The sequence below is a fragment of the Notolepis coatsorum genome, assembly GCF_963971535.1.
Source record: "Notolepis coatsorum genome assembly, chromosome: 4".
Taxonomy (NCBI): Eukaryota; Metazoa; Chordata; class Actinopteri; order Aulopiformes; family Paralepididae; genus Notolepis; species Notolepis coatsorum.
Genome location: NC_140168.1, coordinates 144,649,037 through 144,675,519, shown reverse-complemented (window position 1 = coordinate 144,675,519; position 26,483 = coordinate 144,649,037). Strand labels below are relative to the sequence as shown.

Sequence of the window (26,483 nt, the reverse complement as noted above, 5' to 3'; positions counted from 1 at the left end):
TGTGTTTATTCCAGGCAGATTAAGTCAGGAAATATCCTCTAAACTCTGGGGAAGTTGCAGAATATTAGGAGGTTTTCATGAATGGTTCACTTCATGGGAATCTAAGCAGCTTCGTTCTGATGTATTTATTGCGTTAGATGGTGGTTATTCAGTCGCTTTTCTACATCGTATGGCCTGTTTCATACAGCAAGGCCAACTATAGTGGAAATCAAGTTAGTTATACCTTTATAACTTTGCTGGGCTGAAAAAAAAACACATTAACAAGTCAGGAAGGAATGAACTTCGTGCTCACTTCAGTGCTTGGGACACAGTTGTGTGTTTAGACCTCGGCCTCAATAGGAACCCAGGGGGGGGGTATTTCATGAAGCAGAATTACACTGTTAGCCACATAACTTTCCAAAAAAAATTCCCTAAAATATCACAGAATTAAGTTATATCTTTTCATAATTAATAATGACCAATAAGTGACAACATTTTCAAGTGTAGTATTTACAGATTTAAACCCAGAATGTCCAAGAATCTAGTGAAATCTGAAAGTTATCTTGGATAACTTTCCAAAAAAGATCACAGAATTAAGTTATATCTTTTCATAATTCATAATTACCAATAAGTATGACCGAATAACTACATTTTCAAGTGTAGTTTTTACAGATTCAAACCCAGAACGTTGAATCTAGTGAAATCTGGCCAACGTGTGAATCCTCGCTCTGTGGAAATACTCTCCTCTTCTGACTTCTGTGAACGGTGACTAATTGAAGCCGCAATGTTTCCTCCACGCTTTGTGTCGGCAGGCCCCATTCCAGACCTCTCCGCAGGCCGCCCAGAGACACGCCTTCCTGCCCCACGCCCAGAGCGGACAGAGGTTCTACCACCACGGCAAGTGAACACGTCTCCGCGGGCTGGAGGGCGCCGTGCACGTGTGCGCTAGGTTGACTTTCCCGAGGCTGTCGCTGAGATTTCACCGGCTCCCGGACAATCCTGGAAGGCGTGTCGGAAGAGCCAACGGGACAACTTCTTCTTCAGACTTCCTCGGAGGATGGCGGTGGATCGGAAAAAGGCCCAGATTCCAGGGCTTGTTCAGGCCTCGCGTGTCTCCTTCTTCTTGTATAGTAGTTTGAACTTTTCTCTCTCTCTGTGCTTCATATTTTAAAAATATTTTCCTAGATCGGTCGTCGGCGATCTTTTGAGCTTCATCTCTTCTCATGTATTTTGAACCTGCATCCGCGTTTAAAAAAACACGATTTATATAATGTGTTTTACGTTGACGGATGATACTTAAAATCACTTAAACATGACTGACAAGAAAACGTTTTTATTTTGTGTCCCTTTGCATAAGAAACCGTTGATTGCAGATGTCTTGCATAAAGCTTATGATGAGAGGAGAACCTTCAAGAACTCGTAGCACTCGTAACGCGTCTCTGTGACGGACGATAAGTCGGCCAGATCTCCTGGACCGGAGACCGCCGGAACGGGGAAGAACCGTTTTTCTAAAAGAACATTGAATATTTTGACTTCTTTTCATTTTTTTTCAGAAGTAGACATTTTGATTTAATTTGTGTTCTATCTACACATGTCTTTTTTTAAAGATTTACGCTGTTCAAATAAAAGAAAGAAAAGGAATAAGCACACGTCATTTTTAACACGTTTTTGTCATCTTTAATTTGGCGGCTGGGGAGACATTCAGTTGTGGACTTTCATCTTGTGAAACACAGTAAACACCAGAATGGATCTCAGTACAAAGTAAGAAGTACGTGGAGGTTGTACTTGTGTGGTACACCTTGTTCAATGTTCTGGTCATTTCTTCCAACCTGTGCCGTTCAGGCAGTGTCTCCAGGGTCTCTGTCCAGCAGGAGGGCTTAAGGGGGCGTGAACAAAGATAAGACAGATGATTGGCTGAAGGACTCCTCCGAGAAACGCTAGGAGTTGAGCTTCGTTTGTGTGTCGTTCCCTGATCCCTACGTCGGAACAAATGAACGGAACCTGCGTGTGTCATCCTGACAAACTTAAGGTTTCATAGACCGTTTCAAGCTATATTGTTCCACAAAATATTTAACAGGACATGGGGCGTGGAGGCTGGGGCTGGTTCAGAGGTGGCCGCCGGTTGATGCAGAAAACCGCCACACCGAACAGACGTACGTCCTCTTTTCACAGTGATGGGACAGTGGCATCCGCTCTGTGCAACGTTTTCTACACCAACGTTTGGGAGTGAGGCGTGTGGCCTCACTGAACGAGCCCCCCAAACAGAACCAACAACGTAGATCTAGGAGGTGAAGCCCTTAATGAATCAGGGGGAACAAATGTACAAAAAAAAGAAACGTTTACACAATTGTGACTTTTTTTTTTCTTCCACTTGCTTTCCCCGATTGTAGGAAGCTACTGAATGTACGCAGACCTACTCACTCGTTGGCAACTGTTTGTGAGAGAAGGCCCTCCCCTATCCTTCCCTTCTCTTTCTCTTTTTGTTAATTGTATATATTTTTTTGCATTTGTACTTCTCGACACCGACGTCATTTGTGTAGTCTTTTAGTTTAGCCATTTCTAATCTCGATTGAAACCAAAGTGGAGTCTGAGAGTACAGTGTGTGTGTGAGAGAGAAGGGGAGATGGAGAATACAAAATAGAAAAGTCAAAAGAAAGAAGAAAAAGAGGGTAGCGTTGACGAGGCAATATCCCCTCCTTTTCCCAGGTCCAGTTGCATCTCGTTTGCCCCCTGAAACAGAGTCGGAAGGAGAGACAAAAAGAAAGAGGAGAAAGAAGAGGTGGTTAGCAGGAAAACACAGAGGAGATATGGAACGACGTGGTTTAGGAGGGAGAAGTGAATGTATTAAAGATGCAGGGTTGCCCAAAATGGTTCAACATTGACCATATTCACACGGCGGCCATTTTGCTGTCACGTCATGCTCGGGTTGGGTTCCTTTCTGCCCTGTTCCCGGGGCAAGGCAACTATAGAAGAAGGGTCATCGCGTCAGAACACCAGCGTTATGTGCTCTGCTTGGCGCCAGACATTGGTGCCAGTACTATTGAAGCCTATGGGAGATGCGTGGATAAGCTAAATATACAAGCTACCTGATGAAACGTTAGCAAAACAAATTGCATTTGAAAGTTTAAATGACTGGTCATAAACGGGGAGATGGTCATAAACGGGGAGATTGCTGATCCCATTCAACTCAAGTCTCAGTCTAACTGAAAGTTTCCACACTTGACACCAATGTGTTCATGCGCTACACAGTGATGTAATGACCCTTCCTTCTTTTATAGTGTCCTTGTTCCTGGGTGGAATATGGTCAATACAGGTGCTGAGGACCAAAACGCTAGAATGTAAACGGTGACATTTATCATTTCAGGAGGACGTGCCTTAAAGGTAGCATCTTGGAATGAGACCTCTAGGCAAACTAGTCCATCTTGGTACTGCACTTTGTTTACAAAGTTCTGTTTTGGTTTAAAGAAGCAATTTCGCTTATTTTCAACCTTAATCCTATTGTTCTATCGCGAGGAGGATGTGTGATAATCGGATGTGTAACTCACCAATGTGTTCCGTGTGTCGAGAGCTCAGTCGCATCAGCATTCCTCTGGGTGACTTCACAGAGGAGAGCAGACCTCTAGTGAACTACAGACACTATTTCCTCAACTAGTTTCAAGTGTCGTAGAGGCCCAACTCGAGGAAAGCTGAAGAAATGGTTGAGGAAATCGTATCTGCAGTTCTGTTCTCCTCTCGGTGACATCACCTGGAGGAGTTTCTCAAGAGCGCTGATGCGGCGGAGCTCTCGTAATGTGGAACAAGTTGGTGAGTCACAAGTCTGATTATCACACGACCTCCTCACAACGACAGTGACCTTTTAATGTGTGGGTTGGAGATGAGTGGGAATAGGACTGGTGTTGATATCGCTGACTCACCTCAGGCTCTGCCTCAACTATAATGAGTTACTATATAGCAATAATATATATATTTATAATGCAATGTAATATATATAGCTATCTAGTAACTTATATTGTGGATTTATCCAACCTCTCTTGGCAGAGTGAGCTATTGCCATAAATAGCAACTCACGCCCCCCATCACCACTCAACTCCAACCCACACACTAGACCAGCGGTTCTCAAACTACAGGTCGCGACCCAAGGTGGGGTCGTGGGTAGGTGACAGCACATTGGCATTTTTTTTCTTTTTTAAATGTTCTGGCAACATATTTTGCCTAAATATGCCTCGTTTTATAAATGTGTATTGATAACATATTAGTGATGTAATAAAAATTCTAATAAATATGCATGATCAAGTTCAACAACGTGTGCTTTTATTTTGATATTCCTTAATTCCACGTTGAAATTACGCGATACATTAAGTGTGGGGTCACCAAAAAAAATCCTAAATAAAATGGGGTCCTGGTATAAAAAAAAGTTTCAGAACCCCTGCACTAGACCAGAACAAAACTTAAACAAAGTACAATATCAACCAGTTTTCTTGTTGCCTACAGGTTTCGTTGGATACCGATTCAAATGTGAATGGTACCCAACCCTACTTCATGTTAATTTGCATCAAAATACAACATGCAGAATATCCTATGACTCGCTGAAACACTTTGGAGGGCGGCCCGGAAGTGTTGCATGCAGTCAGATTGGGCCCAGCGGGCAGCCCTGTGTGTCGATACTACACTGATCCATTTAAACATCAAACATTACGTGCACAAGATGGGAATAACGCAACAACTTTATTAAACACATTTATTTTCACATTTTATTTTACAGCCTGCAATCCGCAGGTAAGAAGTGCACCAGAGCTTATGATCCAACACCATTATAACTGATAATGCTGTTGATCGTTACTTTAGCGAGGTAGGAAATAACCAGATGCAGTAGTAGTTGGCATCCATTGTTGGAATATGAATCGGGCTGCAAAATAAAGGGCCACCCGCACAAAAAGAAAACAACGACAACATTGACCCAGAAATACAATGTGAACCTTAAAGGAACACTAACATTTTGGGAAATTAGCTTATTTAACATCTTCCCTGGAGTTAGACAAGAAGATACATACCTTTTTCGTCTGCATGCATTAGGCTTAGGGAACGCCTGGACCGTTAGCCTAGCTTAGCTTAATCACTGGAAGTAGGTCCTACATTAAGCCTAGTTCCCAACACTGAGCATGCGTGGGCAGGTACTCGTCGCGAGCAGAGAGAGCGCGCGTGTGTGCATGAGCGGCTCGAGTGGCGAGTGTGTGTGTAAACAACACGCAGCCCTGTATGGGGGCAGAGGAGAGTAGGAGAGAACGGCAAGAGCACAGAGCGTGTGCGTGTGTTCATGAGTGGCGAGTGTGTTTGTGTGTGTAAACCGCACGCAGCCCCACAGGCAGAGAGCAGAGGAGAGATGGGAGAGGTATTGTATTTGGAGTGTATTTTGTGACTGTTGGGAACTAGGCTTAATGTAGGACCTACTTCCAGTGATGAAGCTAAGCTAGGCTAACGGTCCAGGCGTTCCCTAAGCCTAATGGATGCAGAGAGATGAAAAAGGTATGTATCTTCTTGTCTTAACTCCAGAGAAGATGTTAAATAAGCTAAGCTAATTTCCCAAAATGTTGGAGTGTTCCTTTAAGCTTCCATGTATATTTGACAGCCCCAGGTGAGTACAATACATATCCTAGTAATATGAAAAGTAAACCAAAGGTGCATAAGGGGTAGGCAAATCCATGCTAGAAGAAACCAGCGTATAATATAATATATAATAAATACACAAAGAATGGTCGCTCGAGAGTCATTATGCTATGTTACAACATGGTAAATCGTACTTTTACTGCATTACTAAAGGGGAATACCACCCAAGTTAAAAGACACTGCACGTGAATATTCCTGATGGTCCAGCCACTATGTGAACATGAACGACTGCTTCCCAAAGCCAGAACTCCGGGAACAAAGACTCACTTGTAATGTCATCGTAAAGTCGGTCCGTAGCTGCTCTGTAGACAGCGAATGGGAGACTGGTTTTGAGTTTTTATACCTAAATGAGCTTTATTTTATAGTAGGATTATCCGGTCCAAAGCAGAAAATTTACCGGTCTTGCCAGAATCTCCGCCTGGCTCCTCTCCCTGTCACATGTTCTCTGTGGAGCGGCTCCAGACCTTATACCTGATGACATCACATGTTGGGAGTGGCTTTGGGAGAGAGTAGCTCATGTGTTCAGAAATATAGATCCTACCGTCCTATAGGCCAAATCGAAGAACCTGTACGAATTCTTATTTTTTTGCTGTTTTACAATGCTCCCCTCCCCTGTCTTGAACGTTGCTCGCATATGCCCCCCACAGGTCGGCTGTAGGGAGGATAGAAGCCTTGCATCACATGTCCCCTCCGGTACACGAGGAGGCAGCCTGTCATCTTTTCACCTGCCAGCGCGGACTCTCATTGGCGAGGTGTAACGCGTGGGAGGCTCACACTACCCCCGCCATTTCCTATCTCTGCTGTGCAGGCGTCCCCCAACCGACCTGTAGGGAGTCGCTGTCCACAACGTCCAGATTACCACCCATTGACTTCCACCCTCTAACTCTGCCAATTGAGTCAGTATGACGGCCGGCCCAAGCCGGAGGCAACGCCGACAGCCGGATTCGAACCCGGTGTCTCTTGCGTTGGTGACGAGCGTAATGTACGCTGCGCCACCCAGCCGCACAAACCTGTACGAATTATTAGAAATCAGTGTGGTATCCCCCCTTTAATACGTGTCACTTTAAATAAAAAATACTTTCATACGGCTGAGTAACTTTACAATACAGTAGTGTGTACAACTTTAGAGAGTGGGTCCAAGAACAAAAACAAGGTTGACGACAGTCATGTTTCTTGCTAAGTAGAATTGCCTTCCCCTTTGGTCCACTGACGAACGATGAACATGACATCACAAACACACACACACACTGCACTGGCATGGCACATGCTGGTGTCCTGTGGTGTAACACACACACACACTCTCTCACTCACTCACACACACTCACAACCACACACACACTCTCTCTCTCACACACACACACACAACACTCACAACCACACACACACACACATGTATAGCCACTCCTCTTCAGGCAGGCTTGAGTCAGGTGGTGGATGGTTGAGGGAACAGCTACAGACTGTAGAAGAAGCTACAGACGGCGTAGAAGCAGCTACAGAAGGAGAAAAAGAGCTACAGAAGGTGTAGATGCAGCTGTAGCTGTTGTTTTAGTTTTTACCTGCAGTGTCTTATTTACTAGTCATGGATTTGATGGCGATCGCAGCCTCCTCATTCATGGCGTGCAGGACGGAGACCTGAGAGCAGAAACAAACGGAGAGCAAACACAGGCACGTTCGTCAATCTGAAACCGACCAATTGGGTTTTATCGATTTACCGCTTGCGTGACATAAATGGTAAATGGTGCGTTTATATAGTGCTTTACAATTTTTGTTCCTCACATTCACTCACACATTCAAAACACCGACAGCGGGGGCGACCATGCAAGGTGTCAACCTGCTCATCGGGAGTAGTTAGGGGTTAAGTGTCTTGCTCAAGGACACTTCGACACGCTGCCCGGGAGGAGCGGGAATCGAACCGGGAACCTTCAGACTACCAAACGACCGCTCTACCTCCTGAGCCACTGTTGCCCGACATCCTTGTTTGTGTCAAGGAAACTGAAGGAAGGATCATCGCGTCACTGTGTAGCTCGCGAATGCACATTGGTGCAAAGTGTGGAAACTTTCAATTTGAGTTGAATGGGATCAGCCGTTTCCTCGTTTATGACCCGTCATTTAAACAGGTTATTACCTCGGATGTCAGAATCATGGGTAGCACTTTATAATAACACCCTGTTATAATACATTTATAAGGTATTTGTAGATAATGAACTAATCATGAACAAACCATTTATATACATTCATAAATGATTATTAAATAATTTATAACTATATTTGTATACCATTTACAAAGTATTTATAACGCATTAGTGGATAATGAACTAACCATGAACAAACCATTTATATACATTCATAAATTATTATTAAATCATTTATAACTATATTTGTATAACATTTACAGATTAGTTCTACATTATTTATAACTCATTATCAACATTGTTTGTACTTGATTTGTTTATCATTAAATAATGTTGTTTAATGTGTAGTAACACATTTGTAGATGCTTTGAAAAATAGATATGAAAAAACGACTATAGTGTATCTCCATTTATTTTTAGATGTGGTGGCCGCTAACGTTACATTTGTTCCTAATGTGTGCTCAGTGTGCTCAGTGATGATGACACGACACAAATAATTATTACTCTTGTGTGTCGTGTCGAACAAATGTAACGTTAGCGGCCACCACATCTACACGAATGTCTACACAACATAAGAGTTGTTTGTAGGTCGGAAATGATGGAATAGATTTACCAACAAAAAAAGGTGTTTAACCTGCTCATTCCTTATTAAAAGCGAAAGTATAGACGCAGCACGGATAACTTGTGCTTCCATTCAAACAGACGGCAACAGTGCAACACACGTGACGTCAAGTCTCGCTCGCGTGAGACTTCCTCTCTAGATACTCTACCTGGCCAGGGTACTCCTGGGTCCTAGTGCCCCCCGATGTTACACTATATGTCATGCACATGTATTTTATATGTTAATAAAATTGCATTTATCTTTAGTCCTAATTCTGTCACTGTTTGATGTCACAAAGAAGGGTGTATCCGAAAGCTGCCTACAACATTTGTAACATGTGATGAAAAAGTAAACAAATAATTAACTGTATTAGACACTTGTTAATGATGAATAGGCTTCACTTTAGATGGGCCCCCACGATAGCATCTGCAAATGATTTATAAATGTTTTATGAATGTCTTAACAAATCATTTGTTGAACATGAAAAATAAATGGAGATACACTATAGTTGTTTTTTCATATCCATTTTTCAAAGCATCTACAAATGTGTTACTACACATTAAACAACATTATTTAATGATGAACAAATCAAGTACAAACAATGTTGATAATGAGTTATAAATAATGTAGAACTAATCTGTAAATGTTATACAAATATAGTTATAAATGATTTAATAATCATTTATGAATGTATATAAATGGTTTGTTCATGATTAGTTCATTATCCACTAATGCGTTATAAATACTTTGTAAATGGTATACAAATATAGTTATAAATGATTTAATAATCATTTATGAATGTATATAAATGGTTTGTTCATGATTAGTTCATTATCTACAAATACCTTATAAATGTATTATAACAGGGTGTTATTATAAAGTGCTACCGAATCATCTGCAATTTGTTGCATTGTTAACTAGCTAACGTTTGATATATTGGTTGATGTATATTTCCTCAGATAGCTGGTATATTTTGGATTTTAATACAGGCTTCAATAGAAGTCACCAAGCAGATCATAGAACGCTGGTGTTCTGATGTGATAACCCTTCCTTCTTTTATAGTTTCCTTGGTTTGTGTTGAATTGATACAGCAATTAATCCTAAACGTGGTCAATGAACAGTGATAGTAATAATAATAATAATAATAATCTACTTTATTTATATTGCACTTTATATTTGACAATCTCAAAGTGCTACAGGTTAAAAACATTTAATGCAACAGATAAAAAAGAAGCTCTACTAAAAGGTGGGGTTTTAAGCCACGTTTAAAAGCATGATAGTGGCGTCTTGAGGAAAGCATTCTAACTCCAGTTCTGGTACCTCCATTTTGTTTTGCTTGATCTTAAAGGAACAGGCCAAGAGTCAGACAGGAAGATAGATACCAGATGCGTTCAGTAGAAAGCTATCCGACACAAACGAATGGAAGCAGATACGGACCACTAGCCTAGTTTAAAACTCTGGGAGAGGTGATTTGATTTGATTCTTACCTGTAACTGTATATTAACCAACAAATTCAGACACCCCTACAGGACCATACCATCTCAACCTTGCAGACATGCCTCTCACTCACAGTTAGTGGCTTCTGGCTAGCCTTGTGCAATGTGCATGGTAATGCAGCCAGTGTAGTAGGTCATGTAAGCAGCTAGCTAGCTTTGTTTATTATTAGCCCAATACACTTCACTTTCTTACCTTCAGGATTTCTGAATTAGATTGTGTCAAGTGTCTACGGCTGAAAACTAACGTTAGCTAGTTTATTTAGCTTAGTTTCTATTTGAAAGCAATACAGAATGCCTGAGAGCCATACTGCATTATATTCCATCATATTCGAGTCAGTGGGTACCTGAATGTTTTTCTTTACATAAATAAAGCTGTTTCCACCATAAATTGATGCAGAAAAGGCACAAATTGGTGCAGAAAGGTACACGAGAGTGCAGGAAATTAAGTGTTTGATGCTCAAAATCTCCTGGTTCACAAACTATCTCTTCGTCCAGTGCTGAGGTCCTGTTGTCCTTGTACCCTGTGTGTTGTTAGCATGTACTCTTGTCCTTCTACCATGTGTGTTGGCAGCATGTACTCTTGTCCTTGTACCATGTGTGTTGTTAGCATGTACTCTTGTCCTTCTACCATGTGTGTTGTTAGCATGTACTCTTGTCCTTCTACCATGTGTGTTGTTAGCATGTACTATGTTGTCCTTCTACTCTTGTGTGTTGTTAGCATGTACTCTGTTGTCCTTCTACCATGTGTGTTGTTAGCATGTACTCTTGTCCTTCTACCATGTGTGTTGTTAGCATGTACTCTGTTGTCCTTGTACCATGTGTGTTGTTAGCATGTACTCTTGTCCTTCTACCATGTGTGTTGTTAGCATGTACTCTGTTGTCCTTGTACCATGTGTGTTGTTAGCATGTACTCTTGTCCTTCTACCATGTGTGTTGTTAGCATGTACTCTGTTGTCCTTGTACCATGTGTGTTGGCAGCATGTACTCTTGTCCTTCTACCATGTGTGTTGTTAGCATGTACTCTGTTGTCCTTGTACCAGTGTTAATTTTGGCAGCTATTTTCATTTTAGTTTTAGTCTTAGTCATGTGTCAAGTGCTCCTTTTTCGTTTTCATCATATTTAGTCATCTGCATTTATTTTTCGTTTAGTCAGTTTTAGTCAACAAAATGTCTGAGCATTTTAGTCTTAGTCAGTGTTAGTCTCGATTTTGTCTTTTTTGTTTTTGTCTAGATTTAGTCGCAGAAAACTGATGATTTTTGTCTAGTTTTCGCTAATGAAAAAAAGGCATTTTATATTTTTATATTGTAAATGCAATTCTATTTATTAAGTATAGTCTAGCCCAAACCCTATCAGCTGATTCACAATAAGTTCAGTAGAAGGCTAGAAGCCCAATACAATAGTAACCAAACATTCCTTGAAATGGTCAATAGATTCAGAAATAGTCAGACATGGAATGGAACATATTCTGATTTAAATTGCTTATTTTTTTTAACCAACAAAGCAACATTAGGATAGTGTAAATACACAGTACACACTGATTGCAATTCTTACTGGGACCTACTGTACAAATTTCACACACATATTCCCTTTTGTCCCTCGAGTCGTACCGTAGATCGCTGACGTCCTTTAAAATGGCGGCCCCCATCAGAGCATTCGGCTAATAACATTAGCTTAGCAAACCTGCCACCGCACTTCTATGTGCATAAAGTGTGGTAACAAAATATCACAGCCCCTAAGACTGGGAGCGTTCTAACTCTACTGAGCATGTACCCAACATTATATGAAAAATAAAAAGTCATTACGACGTTTTAGTGCACTTCAAGCGCTAAAGGGATTCATAATTTATAGCAGGGTCAATCTCAGTGTTAGTACTCGTCTGTTTCTTTTCTTTTCATACTAACATTACCTTTTTAAGTGAACGTGGTCTTGTCCTTGTTGTATCCATGTGTAATGTTGATAGTAGTGGGTGTACACAGATGAAAGAGAGCAAGTCTGTGTCTGGGATATAGGTCCCGACTCCCAGGCTATTAGCTATTAGCTCTTCTGGCAGCCTAGCCATCCTCTCAGCCTCCATCGTCTTAAATGCTATGTTATTTTGGTAGAACTGTTCAGCTGCCGCAGGAGTGTTGAGAGAGTAGCAGATTCCGTTCATGGTTATTGGTATAAGCTGTAGTCACGAGAGACCTGGGACACGGTTTTTAGCCTCACGTATGTTATGTAGCTTGGCTTTTAGCCATAAACGCTGCTGAGCTTAACCCGGAAACGGAAATGGGAAATGCTGAAATAATAACGTGACTTATTCTAAAAGTTATAATTATTTTGTCTCATCTTGTTTTAGTCAACATAAATTAAGAGAGAATTCGTCATGGTTTTTGTAAACTACATTTTTGTGTACTCAGTTGTGGTCAACGATATGTAATTAACTATTTAGTCGTGTTGGCGCCACGTGGTCTTCAATAACGTGATGTCACGTCTCGTTGTCGTCATGAAAAAAACCTTTGTTGACGAACATCTTTCGTCATCAATTTAGTCAACAAAATTAACACTGCCTTGTACCATGTGTGTTGTTAGCATGTACTCTTGTCCTTCTACCATGTGTGTTGGCAGCATGTACTCTGTTGTCCTTGTACCATGTGTGTTGTTAGCATGTACTCTTGTCCTTCTACCATGTGTGTTGTTAGCATGTACTCTGGTGTCCTTCTACCATGTGTGTTGTTAGCATGTACTCTGTCGTCCTTCTACTCTTGTGTGTTGTTAGCATGTACTCTGTTGTCCTTCTACCATGTGTGTTGTTAGCATGTACTCTTGTCCTTCTACCATGTGTGTTGTTAGCATGTACTCTGTTGTCCTTCTACCATGTGTGTTGGCAGCATGTACTCTGTTGTCCTTGTACCATGTGTGTTGTTAGCATGTACTCTTGTCCTTGTACCATGCGTGTTGTTAGCATGTACTCTTGTACCATGTGTGTTGTTAGCATGTACTCTGTTGTCCTTGTACCATGTGTGTTGTCCGCACATCTCCGCACCAATTCCACGAGACAAATGAGGGTAAAGTGATTCCGTTTTCACGTTTTATCACACCACTCTTAAACGTTTGCACACCTTCATTTACTCCGGGTTCTCAGAGTGTGCCGTACAAGCTGAACCATGGAAAGGGATACTCGAGCACCGGTATTCTTGCCTCTTCTCCTTTATGTGGAAATACTGTATACCAATGTTTCGATCAACAGACCCTTCAGGACCTTCACAAGTCATTTGTAAAATGCCTTAATTAAAGGTCTGTTGACCGAAACATTGGTGTATTCCCACACGCGAGGAAGAGGTAATACCAGTGTATGCGCGGGTCTCCTTTTCCGTGGTACGATATTTTATCACGCGGCTACTGACCAGAATTTCCTCTCCGGCATCAAACTTGCTGTCGATTTCTTTGCCCAGTTCTCCGTCTGGCATCTTCAGATCATCCCTCACATCCCCAGTATCCTGGAGCAGGGACAGGTAGCCGTCTGAGATACCGATCAGCTACAGGGGGGAGGAGGACAAGGAGAAGACGATGAGTGAATGAATGAATGAATGAAAACTTTATTTAACAGATTGCAGAATGGGTACAATACAGTACGGCTCAATACACACAATTGTTTTTTTTCTTTTTTTTTCTTTTCCCCCCTCCTTTTTTCCGATTTTTCTCCCATCCCACTGTTAGTCGTTATGCCAATTCCCTACTCCCTTCCTGGTTGTTGCGCACCCCCCCCCCCCCTACTGTTGGTCGGGAGGCCGGAGACTGTCACATGCTTTCCTCCGACACATGTGCAGCCAGCCGGCAGCCAGCCTGGCAGCGCAGATTCTCACCGGGAGAGTGTAACGTGTGGAAGGTCATACTACCTTTCTCCAGATCCTACCCTCGCTGTGCAGGCGCCCTGACCGAACTGTAGGGGTCGCTGTCCACAACGCCCAGGACCCACCCACGGCTTCCCTCCCCCTAACTCAGCCAAACGAGTTAGTATAGCGATCAGCCCAAGCCAAGGCAATGCTGACTCTCCGGGAGTCGAGACCGCAGCCTCTTGCATTGGTGACGAGCACAATCTCCGCTACGACACCTGACCGCCCCATACACACAATTGTTAACACTTTAAGGACCAGACACGAGTATATACGTGTTTCGATGCCATGTGTTGTGGACCAGAGCCATGTATATACTCGTGGCAAGTTGTTATTGTTTTATTCCATATTTATAACGCTTTTTTGAATTTTTTTATTATCTTTCTTCCCCTCCTTTTTCCCGATTTTTTTCTCCCATCCCACCCTTCCTGGTTGTTGCGTACTTTCCCCTACTGTTGGTCCGGGAGACCGGAGACTGTCACATGCTTTCCTCCGACGCATGTGCAGCCTGGGGCAGGCCAGGTTCTCACCGGGGAGAGTGTAGCGTGTGGGAGGCCACACTATCTCTCCTCAGTTCCAACCCTCGCTGAGCAGGCGCCCCGACCGAACTGTAGGGGTCGCTGTCCACAACGCCCAGGACCCACCCTTCAGCTTTCCCACCCCCTGATACAGCCAATTGTATCAGTGTGAGAGGCCAGCCAAGCTGATAGCAACGCCGGGAGCTGGATTCGAACAGGCGAATCCTAGTGTCTCCCGGTGTTGGTGACGAACGTAATCTCTGTGCGCCACCTGCCCCCCCATTTATAACGCTATTAACGTCCGCTATCGAGATCCATTACCTACCCACATATTTGATTTTCGAAACATGCACTACCGGCCAGATCCGCTTAGGGGCGCCATCGCTCCACTGCAGTATCATTGAGGGGATTTAAAAAAAAAATCTTTACAGTCCTGTGGGCGGATCATATGAGCCTCGATTCCAAACGAAGACCCTCCATCTTTGATCCAGTTACCGAACGTATTTTTCAGGCTGGAATAATGGGATTTATGATTAGCCAATGTACATATCGATCTACCAGAATCCGATGACTAATCAAGAAATGCTGCCGGCGATCACATGGCCTGACGGTAGGATACTATTACCCCAAATTACAGCTGGATTGGACATTGTTTTAAAACCTAACGTGATAGACCACTGACATTGGCTACCTGAACGCACACTCTATTGCTAATCAATAATACTAATCGCCGTTCCCCGCCGCCCCCATTTCATCCATAGATGCTCTGTAATAGTCCGGATGCTACGCAGTTTGTTTTATTTCATTCGTATATATACAGCAGAAATGGCGTTTGATATAACGGCGCCAACGTTTAGCCTATTTTCTAGCTTCCTGAAAAAAAGAAGAGACGCAAAGCGCGATAAACCTTATATTCACGACGCTATAAAATGACAACCAACCAATGGATTTTTATTTTCTTTAAGCCATTATGAAGGCACGGTTTATGCACTCAAGTGACAATGAGAATGGACAGATAGCAATACTATAAATGATATATATATCTCTTAGAAAGTACATAGGTTTGTAAACAAACCGCTGTCTGAGGCATAAATCGCTGTGGGGCTCCGGTCGCCATAGTGATGCAGACCAGAGAAAGACGTTTGTCTTGTTTACATCAGGGTCCCCCATTTTCAATTCATAGTGACATTCATGACATACACAACATACATGACATTTATGGCATAGGGACATACATGACATACAGGTATATAGTACTGTTACATTTGTGACATATACGATATGCAAATATACAGTACTGTTACCCATAGATCCTAACAGAGAACATATGATGGGGAGGAGACTGTACATTAGGAGGGGGTGGGTGGGTGGGAGAAAAAATATACATACGGTGGAGAGAGAATATATATGTGGGAGGAGACTGTCTATTAGGGGGGGGGTTGGACATTTACGGTGGAGTCGATGCTCAGAGGTGGACGTCTTGCGTCATGTCCGAAAGGCCCTGAATATTTATAAGGGCTGTCCTCGACTAAAGAAACTCTTAGTTCACTAATCGAGATTAGTTGATTTCATTGACAAATCCATAAAATTGTGTTTCCCGCATGCAATCATGCAGAAAGACCTTTTTAAATCTAGTGCTTTTCAGTGATATGCTTATTATTTATATACAGCAAATACAGGGTTCCTGTGAGGGCTGGTGGAACTCTGCATGCTTCCCAACGAGGGGCGTGCCGAACAATCAGTTTCACGCACCTGAGAGTGGTTGGCAATCGGCTCGTGGAGAGCATAAGGATTGCCGACTGCCTTCCACTCTTTGCCAGGTCGTTCTGTACGCTACCATCTACCGCCGTTTCCTGGAGTGGGACATCGTCTTCGCTCTCTAGACTTCCACGGGAGGATCCCTATGTTCTCACTCCAGACGTTGTGCCATCTACATTGCTACCATCTATGCCGCATCTCTGGGGTGAGACGTCGTGCCAGCTACTTCCCTACTCCCTCTTCATGGACCGCGTTCCTGGGGTGAGACCGCTTCATCGCTCTCTATTGTTCCATGGGAGGATGCCCGTGTTCTCACTCCATTCCCCTTGGACCCCCTGTTTGCTGCGTTACCCGCGGCAGCGTTCTGGTTGGGTAGATGCCCGTGTTCTAGAGGATTCCTGTGTACCTTTTTTTTTTGGTCGCCCTTTAAAGGCACAGTGCTGCTATTTTTGTGTATTAATAAATCATGCCCTTGTTTTTGGCTAACTTTGTCTGTGTCGTGCAATTGGGGTCGCATTACAATCCCTAACCGTTCCCACTCTTTCTGAGAAATAATTGTCCAGGTTTTCCATGACTGGAAATCTAGTCTCTGAATTTCCAGGTTTTCCAGGACGAGTGGGAACCCTGACATAACTCACTTCAGCATGGAAAGAAAAAACAAAGAACTCACGACTCACTAATTGACAAAGTCTTGGTTGACAAGAACAAACCAAGCAATTAATCAATTGACTAACCAACTAAGACGGGCCAGTACTGAGGAATTCAGGTGACATGCAGATAATATTAGAGCAGACCCTCATGTTTATACAAAGTTCAGACCTCTGGCCGACCAGTTGACCATATAACGACTTAAATATGCAGCAATGCAAAAAGTAATATATTGTTTTTGTAATTTCCTTGATGTATAGTGGAATTCTGTTGCTAAGACACAGATTGGACCCTAGTTAATTCCCCGTTGGCAGTGTTTGATAATATCAATTACTGGACAGGAAATCAGATGTAGTTTGTTCTAGAATGTTTGTTCTGGTTGTCAAGTCGAAACGTCCCTGCAAGCGAGGGAGTGCTCTCACGGTGAGGTATCCGTCGGTTCCAAAGGTTCATCCTCCCCAAACCTTCCTGTCCATCAAATCGGATATAAATCCAGGAGAGACTGACTCATCCTCAGTCCTGTCCAACAGACTGCCTCCTCGTTGACAGAATAATTTAAAACGAATGTAGAAGGATGGACATTGAGGAAGGAGGGAGGGGGGGTGCAGGGAAGAAGACACAGACATCTAACAGTAGCTCAGGACTTGTAGGAAGGCTGAGAAACAAGGGGATGAGTAGGGAAAGAGAATAGCATGACTGAAGTGTTAAACTATTGAATAGCAGGACCACAGAACTTTTAATTTATTCATTATTTTGTGATTGAATTGAATGTGTACATATATAAGCCGCACTGGACTATAAGCCGCAGGTGTTTTAATGTTTAATTACAGTCTTCCCACCAGCATTGGGACACAATACTGTCGGACAAATAACAAGAATTAACTCATTTACAAGTTGTATTAAGTTTAGCAAATAAGGGAACAGATCAATAACATTTCAATGCAGTCAAAAAAGCAATATTTCGATTTTTACATTTTCGGGTTCGATCACGTCGAGTCACATAAGCCGCACCGTTATATAAGCCGCAGGGTCGAAAAATGGGGAAAAAAGGCAGGGCTTATAGTCCGAAAATTACGGTATTAACAAATTGTTCTAAATAAATAATAATGATAATAAATTATTAGAAGTTTGGAATTTTTTTTTACAACTGAGGTAGGTAGAGAACATTTTTAGACACTAAAGGTACCGGTATCAGTTCAAATGTGAACGGTACCCAACCCTAACTATCATGCACTTGTCCACTAAATAATCTTCCTTCCCTATATTACTACCTACTATACTAATGTCTCTACTACTATGCACTCAACACTGCAGCACCAAAGTTCAACACTGTCTGACGAACATTGTTACTCAGCTGAAAGGGTTGTACCCTTCCTGCTGACCTGTTGTACAGAACTTGTAAGTCACTTTGGATAAAAGCGTCAGCTAAATGACTAAATGTAAATGTAAAATGTCTTAATCCCAGCCTCTCCCCGTCTCACCTGGTAGTCCAGTCTCCTGATGTTGGGCACGTCCATGTTGTGGGTGGAGGGACAGATGTCCTCATGCTTCTTACCGGAGAAGATGTCGATACCCACCATGTGGACCTGCACGGGGACACAGCGGAGAGGCAGAGAAAAGGAATGCGGTTTAAGGCCTTTAAAGTTTATTATGGCAATAATTGTGTCAACGTAAAATCTGAAAATATGCATTCAGTGTTTCCCTTGTAATCTTTTTGTAGCTAAGGTGGCAGAGGTAGATTTTTGGTGTCCAATCCCTGTTGGTCCTACTTTTGCTGCTCTACTAATCAAACCCACCCCCCAACATATATCTGGATTATTCGATTATATATTGTAACTATATTAAGCATAGCGCACCTTATGTGTATACTGTATACTTCATCATAGCATATTTAGCATTTTTAGATTATTAGATTAGATTTAGATTATTAGATGATATATTGTAACTATATTTATTGTAGGGCAAATATAACTGATATAACTGCACCTTGTTGCCCATATGCGCACGTCCAGAGTTAATTATATTGTTAAATTGTTTACACTGCCTTTTTATTCTATTTTTACTTCTCCACTGTACTATGACGTGTACCATGTCTTCTGCTATCTGTACCTCCCCTCCCCCCTCCCCCATGCTGCTATGATGCCTGAATTTCCCCAATGGGATCAATAAAGGATTAATCTTATCTTATGTTTTTAAATGGTAAATTGTGCATTTATATAGCAGCTTTTATCCAAAGCGCTTTACAATTTGTTCCTCACATTTTACCCATTCACTCACACATTCACACACCAACGGCAGAGGCTATTATCTTCTCCCATGGTGAGTCTTTTAAGATACGATAAGATAGGATAGGATAGAATAGGACCATCAAAGATAAGCCGCGTAACTTCCCACCACAGTTAGGACAGCCGAAACCCGACCAATCTTTCGCCGTCGACTAAAAACACACTTCTTCAATCAATATCTGAAATGAAGAAAGAAAAAAAAGAAAAAACACTAACCTTCTTACTAGGGCTGACCTTCGAATTTTCTTTTGGAATTCGAAGCTTCGGGGCCGAGATCCGATTTTAATTCGAAGCTTCGAGATTAAAAAATAAAAATTATATATATATTTTTTAAGACTTTTTTTTTATGTTGTGGGACTTGTACAGCACTTTGTTCAACTTTGTCAGTGCTGTAAAGTTTAAACATTAAGTTTTAAACACTTTGCTTTCATGAAATATTGTAAGCCGTCATTTGAGGCTTTATAAAAGCAGCACAATGAACACAAATCTGTCAGTGCCGAGTCCGACCTCATCTTAAATAACAAACAGCATTGCTTGTTGTAATTAACAAAGAGAGGCAGAGTTGATTTTGCACACACAAACAAATAAAATAAAAAATAAAATCTTTCTTTTTCTTTTTTTCTTTTTTTGTAATCGAATTTTCTTTTCATATTCGAATCCCATGCCCATCGAACGAAGCTTCGAAGTATTTAAGACAGCCCTACTTCTTACTGTCTTATACTATCCTGCACTCTTCCTGCTATACTAATTATGAACTCAACACTCCAACACCCAAGTTTCAGCACTGTTTTGATCATCTTTTTTTTTAAGGTTTATTTTAGAATTTTTACAGCTTTGTCTTTCCTGGTCACGCAGGACCGACAGAGGAGGGGGAGAACGGGAGGACATGCAGCAAATGGTCACCGGGTGTGGGAAGGGAACCCGGGACGACCGCTTCGCGACTCAGCGCGCTATATGGTGTGCTACTGGAGTGCCCCTTGATGATCATTGTTACTCAGCTGTAAGAGTTGTACCCTTTCTGCTGACTTGTTGTACAGAACTTGTAAGTCGCTTTGGATAAAAGCATCAGCTAAATGACTAAATCTGGGTAGTGTAGAGGTCTAAGCACTCGCCTACCACCGCAGAGACCCGGGTTCAATTCCCGGCAGCGGTACTTCCGGCTTGGTCAGTTGTCCCTATAAACACAATTGTCAGTGTTCGCGGGTGGGAATCCAGTGGGGTATGAGTCCTGGTCATTGCAACGGCCACTCCTACTGGTCGGGGCAGCATGTGGTAGTCTACACCCTCCCCAGGCCGAGAGTAGGGCAGCATGTGGTAGTCTACACCCTCCCCAGACCGACAGTAGGGCAGCATGTGGTAGTCTACACCCTCCCCAGACCGACAGTAGGGCAGCATGTGGTAGTCTACACCCTCCCCAGGCCGAGAGTAGGGCAGCATGTGGTAGTCTACACCCTCCCCAGACCGACAGTAGGGCAGCATGTGGTAGTCTACACCCTCCCCGGACCGACAGTAGGGCAGCATGTGGTAGTCTACACCCTCCCCGGACTGACAGTAGGGCAGCATGTGGTAGTCTACACCCTCCCCAGGCCGAGAGTAGGGCAGCATGTGGTAGTCTACACCCTCCCCAGACCGACAGTAGGGCAGCATGTGGTAGTCTACACCCTCCCCAGACCGACAGTAGGGCAGCATGTGGTAGTCTACACCCTCCCCAGGCCGAGAGTAGGGCAGCATGTGGTAGTCTACACCCTCCCCAGACCGACAGTAGGGCAGCATGTGGTAGTCTACACCCTCCCCGGACCGACAGTAGGGCAGCATGTGGTAGTCTACACCCTCCCCGGACTGACAGTAGGGCAGCATGTGGTAGTCTACACCCTCCCCGGACTGACAGTAGGGCAGCATGTGGTAGTCTACACCCTCCCCAGACCGACAGTAGGGCAGCATGTGGTAGTCTACACCCTCCCCGGACCGACAGTAGGGCAGCATGTGGTAGTCTACACCCTCCCCGGACTGACAGTAGGGCAGCATGTGGTAGTCTACACTCTCCCCGGACCGACAGTAGGGCAGCATGTGGTAGTCTACACCCTCCACCAGACCGAGAGTAGGGCAGCATGTGGTAGTCTACACCCTCCCCAGACCGACAGTAGGGCAGCATGTGGTAGTCTACACCCTCCCTGGACCGACAGTAGGGCAGCATGTGGTAGTCTACACTCTCCCCGGACCGACAGTAGGGCAGCATGTGGTAGTCTACACCCTCCCCGGACCGACAGTCAGATGATAAAAAAATAAATAAAAAATATGTCCAAAAAAGATTTTTAATTTTTTTTATGCAGTCAGGCCACTGAACTTAGAAGCAGGCCAGGCCAGTGTTTCTAGTTGCACCAGCGCAATAGTTAGATAACCTAGGTGGGGAACAACCAGGAGATCACTGCAACTCACACAAGTTGGAGAACTATCTCTCTCTCTCTCTCTCTCTTGCTCTCACACACACACAAAGGGAGCCGCATGTGATTGGTGGAGGCGGGACCCTTACAAAAAACTGCTAATCATTGACACATGCTAGCCTGTAATAATCCCCCCCAGAAAAATCTACTTTACATTTGATATATTGCAAATATATGCCATCACACACACTGGCATTTAAAGGGTTAGAATTATAAAATGAATATGTGGTGTTATGATCAGGGCTGAAGTTGAATAAAATATTGTATTTATCAATTACAAAAAAACTGAAAATCCATAAAAATCTGTGTTGTTGCTAATCATACATAATTATGCTAGCCTGTTTTTTAACAATAATTTGTGATGCCATCACAAACACTGGCATTTAAAGGGTACAAATAAAAAAAATCCTGCACCAGAATGCAGGAAATGAAGTCTTTGTAACAAAAGAATTCCTGGTGGGGGACCCCCAGACCCCCTGCTTAAAAAGTGGCCTGACTGGGGCTATATTTTGCACTATATTTCCTGGCCTGAATGATATAGGGCAGCATGTGGTAGTCTACACCCTCCCCAGACCGACAGTAGGGCAGCATGTGGTAGTTCTACACCCTCCCCGGACCAACAGTAGGGCAGCATGTGGTAGTCTACACCCTCCCCGGGCTGACAGTATAGGGCAGAGCAACAACCAGGAAGGGAATTGGCATAACGACTACATTGGGGATATGGGAGCAAAACATAAAAAGGCAAAATAATTAAATAAATAGATCAAATATTCCCATTCCAATCTTTCCAGTGAGGATCCTGAAAGCCAGCCTTATAGACTGAAAGCCAGCCTTAGGGCTTGTGTCCACAGCGGACGTTTTATGAGTTGTCAGCTCCTTTCTGTCATTCATTTCTATGCTACAGACGCGACAGGCGCGCTCCTTTTCCCAGCGCCGCGCCTCGCGTTTTAGCGCTCTCGGCGGCAGCGTTTTTGGGCGGAGCGCTCCCAGTGCATAAAGTTGAAACTAGTTCAACTTTTGGAGAGGAGCGCGCTCATCAAGGTAACTTTTTTCGACCGACCAATCAACATCGAGCAAGTGATGGAGCCGCGGCAGTCGCGAGACTCAGGAAAACGCTATGAGCTTCTTTTTTTTTGCTTTTCAAAGCGGTCCGCCTTGAAAAAAACGTCCGCTATGGACACAAGCCCTTATAGACTGAAAACTAGCCTTATAGACTGAAAACCAGCCTTATAGACTGAAAGCCAGCCTTATAGACTGAAAGCCAGCCTTATAGACTGACCTTGGCATGGCCGTGCTTGCCGGTCTTGGAGGTGGACATCTCGACGATCTTGCAGGGTCTGCCTTTCAGCACCACAAAGCCATTCTTGCGCAGGGCAGAGCACTGCATGGGGAATGTGGCGGACGCGCCGGAATCGCCCGTCGTGAAGTCTAGATCAGCATCTGCCATGGCTGCTGGGCGGTGGGGGGGGGGGCTGCAGGGGCACAGAGAGGTTAATGACCAGGTTAATGTCCAGGTGACAGCGCGGCTCAGCAGGTAGAGCGGTCGCCTGGTAATCGTAAAGGTTCCCGGTTCGATTGCGGCTCCTTGCGTCGGAAGTGTCCTTGAGTAAGATGCTTAACCCCTAACTGCTCCTGATGAGCAGGTTGGCAGCTTGCATGGTCGCCTCCGCCGCCGATGTGTGAGTGAATGTGTGAATGTGAGGCAAAAGCGCTTTGGATAAAAGAGCTATATAAATGCAGTCCATTTAAGTCTGTGTCTATGGACACTGATGGAGGTCACAGATAAAAACTGTTCTGTTGGGTCAGATTATATTCTTTGTTGTGATAGGTACGGCGTGTCTTATTTGTCATGTGAGAATATTTAGAACCTATAGTCCAATGGGCAATGAGCACAAATAGCAGACTGCGGTGTTTGACTAGCTTTACCTCTGAATAAATAATCTGAGAGTTTGTTGAGATCAATAACCCAGAGGAATTAGGAAATTACACAGTCAACATCCACTCCTATGCTGAGAACCTTCTCGGACATCAGGGCAGGTGGGGGGGGGGGGGGGGGGCAGAGGGAGCTAAATTAAGCAACAGAAATATGGCACCAGCTGTTTACTAAACCAAGTCCAAAACGAGTCACCACCAAATGTGAAAATCAGAGCTGCCCAGTCAAAGCCATTGATCATAACTACAAACTATTTGTTGTTTTTTTGTGTGTATTATTTGCATTTTAAAAACAGACAACTAGGACAAACTGTCACATGAACATTAAGTTCTGCTGAGCAGAGAAGTTGTCATAAACAAATGTATGAAATTGCAAACAAAACAAAGAAATATGTAACGGAATCTAACTTTACATATAACAGCCCTGGTAAAAAAAAAGAAAAAAAAGAAAAGAAAATAATATTTGGGCATGTGCGTGTTATACCCCGCAGTGTTGGAGCGGCCGAGTGCGCACAACGCGTGTTGGAGCTGACTGCGGCCGAGTGCGACTGCGCACAACGCGTGGTGTTGGAGCGGCTGACTGCGGCCTATAGTGCGCATAAAAACGTGCACGGGCTGTCAGTGCATAGATATTATCCATGTGTCACACATTGTACCTGGCTGCATGCATGACATGGACGCCGGCCAGGGCCGTCACTGACAGCCGGTGCACGTTTTGTGCGCACTAGGCCGCAGTCAGTCACCGCGCTGGAGTGGAGACGAGGCCCATCGTGCAGACAAAGCACCAGCAGCGTCTCGGAGGAGGAGGCCCGTCATGTTCGCAGAGTAAATTTTACTCAAACTCAAACTGAGTACAAATGTACTCAGTTTGAGTCAAATTTACTCTTTCGAAATGTACTGTGTACAAGAACAATAACGAAACTGTTTTTAGCCTGTATTGAGCGAAATTGAATATTGGTTATCATCATACAATAATGAATGACTAAGCTCATAATACGCATGGTGGCTATATAGCGTGCACAAACGAGGCGAGGCGCATGCAGTAGCCTATTATATAATATAATACAAGTTCAAGCTCTTAGAAAAAAAAAAATATTGAATACATGTATACAACAGAAGTTTACTTATTATACGGTGTGACAACTTAAAAATAAAAACGAACAAGAAGCAAGCCATCATTGTCGCTTTTCATTTTCTAATCACTATAATAATATCCTGCTCTGCTGTTTCTCCCTCTAATAAAGGTAGATCTTTTAGGTGGTCCTCCCAGGTAACGGGACGATATGGTAATTTGATTCAGATGTTTATAGAATAGAATAGAATATTAGAAGTACTTTATTAAATCCCGAGGGAAATTCAGCACCACAGAAACGCTCACAATAAACATTTAGGTATAGTCAAAAATCACAACTTAGAATAAGAATACACAGTCAAATATATACATTCTAAAATATGTATATATACATTCCAACAGTTTAGCGTGGTGGATATATATAATAACGTGGAAGGTACAGACGAGACATGCATGGCTACTATAGGGACCATGGGTAATAGACTGCTCACGTCACGCACGCGCAAACACGCCCCAAATTGACTGGATGTTTTGATATGGGACTTACCCTGTGATTAGTGGTTTCCTTTATCCAATAATAATAATAATAATACTGATAGGAGTGCTTGTGTGAGCCGTCCCCCTTTCCTTCTTCCTTCCCCTTCGCTCCCTTTATCCGCGCTATTATGGCTCGTCTGGCTGGTGTCGACTCGTGCCTCTTTCCACCTCTATCCGCTCCCTTCTCTCTCTCTCTCTCTCTCTCTCTCTCTCTCTCTCTCTCTCTCTCTCTCTCTCTCTCTCTCTTTATTCTTCTTTCATGCAGTCTTTTCCACTCTTCTCTCTCCTGTTCTTGTCCCGTGGCACCGTCGCGGTTTGTAAAAAAGGGCGGCGCGTATAGGTCAGACGCCTGCCCGAAAAGAATCCAAACTCACACCTACAGTCAGTGTGTGTGTCTCTCCTACTCCGCCTCTCTCTCTCGCTCACTCCCTCCCTCACCCACCCTCTCCAAATACCCAGAGTAGGGTATATCTGCAGTGCCGCAGCCCCATTCATAGGAGGGGCCTGTACTGTGCGTTGGGGGCGCGTGTATATTTTCCCTAATGGAGTTGCACTTCCGCGTTCGGTTTGCGCGATCTGATTGGCCCACTGACGTTTTTTTCGGCGCCAATCGCGTTACTCCTAACAAACTGGTTAAGCTTGGCGACTCTTTCGAAGTCGCTCTCTTTCGAAGTTGGTTAACACATCCTGCGCCAATCACGTTGTACGACGTGTTTCAAGTTCATGCTAATTCTGCCAGATCACGGCGTACGACGTTATTGTGATCATATTTCATATTTTCGCCATGGTATTCATATTTCCCTCACGGAGCCTTGTCTGATGCTGTGGGACTCAGCACAACTCTGCAATGCTTCAATACTGCCACCGGGTGGATGATCGGCGAGTTGCCAAACCGGATATGCCGGTTGGATTTTGGTGCGTCTCCTAAATCCATCCGGCCACTCGCATATCATCCCAGGACTCTAGCCACACACCATGGATATGGATCGCTGCCATAACTCAATAATCGACATGATTTGGGCATGTATTAGTATTATACAAACCGGAAATGGATCGCCTCGATCCCCATCAAATAACTGGGATCTGTTTGCTCCAGTATCATCGCCCAACGGTAAGAGGAGGCTGCCGTGACTTACAGCGTTTTTGTTTATTATTATCGATGCAAACTGCTCTGATCTATATATCACCCATACTACATAAATCATTTAACGATGATCACGGAATTATAAACGACCCCCCCCCCCCTCCGTTCACCCGCGCATGATCAGTCATAACGTTTAGGACCATGTACAGTTGACATTTTTAATATAGCGTGGATCGGTATCAAACGGCATTTGATAATCTAATATATAGCATGCCCTTTAATTTATAGGGCTAATTGAGCCACTTTACTTAATTGAATTAATTAATTTCAAATTATCCATTGGGCATCTTTGTGAATCATGCCTCTAGTTTGGCAACAAACAACATCTTTAATCAGACCAGAAATAACAATGTGGGAGTAAGGAGGTTAAAGGAAACAGGTTAAGACGTTTTCTTCATTCAT

General features: G+C 43.4%; 2 protein-coding genes across 2 annotated transcripts in view; one reads left to right on the top strand and one right to left on the bottom strand.

Moving 5' to 3' along the window:
• gps2 (G protein pathway suppressor 2) overlaps positions 1 to 932 on the top strand; it is a 36,380-nt gene extending 35,448 nt beyond the window's left edge. Inside the window, exon 10 of the mRNA XM_084312797.1 lies at positions 792 to 932. Coding sequence (XP_084168923.1) covers positions 792 to 884 — 93 coding nt within the window. The 3' untranslated portion in view covers positions 885 to 932. The remainder of the gene's footprint in view (positions 1 to 791) is intronic.
• Positions 933 to 2,572: 1,640 nt separating this feature from the next.
• On the bottom strand, positions 2,573 to 25,301 carry LOC311227228 (eukaryotic translation initiation factor 5A-1-like). Its single transcript, XM_084312798.1, has 6 exons — positions 24,948 to 25,301; positions 22,676 to 22,868; positions 18,152 to 18,256; positions 13,258 to 13,389; positions 7,200 to 7,275; positions 2,573 to 2,709 (listed from the first exon to the last, which is right to left on the bottom strand). The coding sequence occupies exons 2-5, from the start codon at positions 22,841 to 22,843 to the stop codon at positions 7,210 to 7,212; spliced, it is 471 nt and encodes a 156-aa protein (XP_084168924.1). The 5' UTR covers positions 22,844 to 22,868; positions 24,948 to 25,301; the 3' UTR covers positions 2,573 to 2,709; positions 7,200 to 7,209.
• Positions 25,302 to 26,483: the final 1,182 nt, after the last annotated feature.

Bases quoted from the DNA above. Each gene is read 5' to 3' on its own strand.
- LOC311227228 (XM_084312798.1), bottom strand. From the start codon at position 22,843: ATGGCAGATGCTGATCTAGACTTCACGACGGGCGATTCCGGCGCGTCC. The intron at 18,257-22,675 runs GTCAGTCTATAA...GTCCCCGTGCAG, and splicing joins GCAAGCACGGCCATGCCAAG to GTCCACATGGTGGGTATCGA. The intron at 7,276-13,257 runs GTCAGTAGCCGC...TTCTGCTCTCAG, and splicing joins ATGCCGGAGAGGAAATTCTG to GTCTCCGTCCTGCACGCCAT.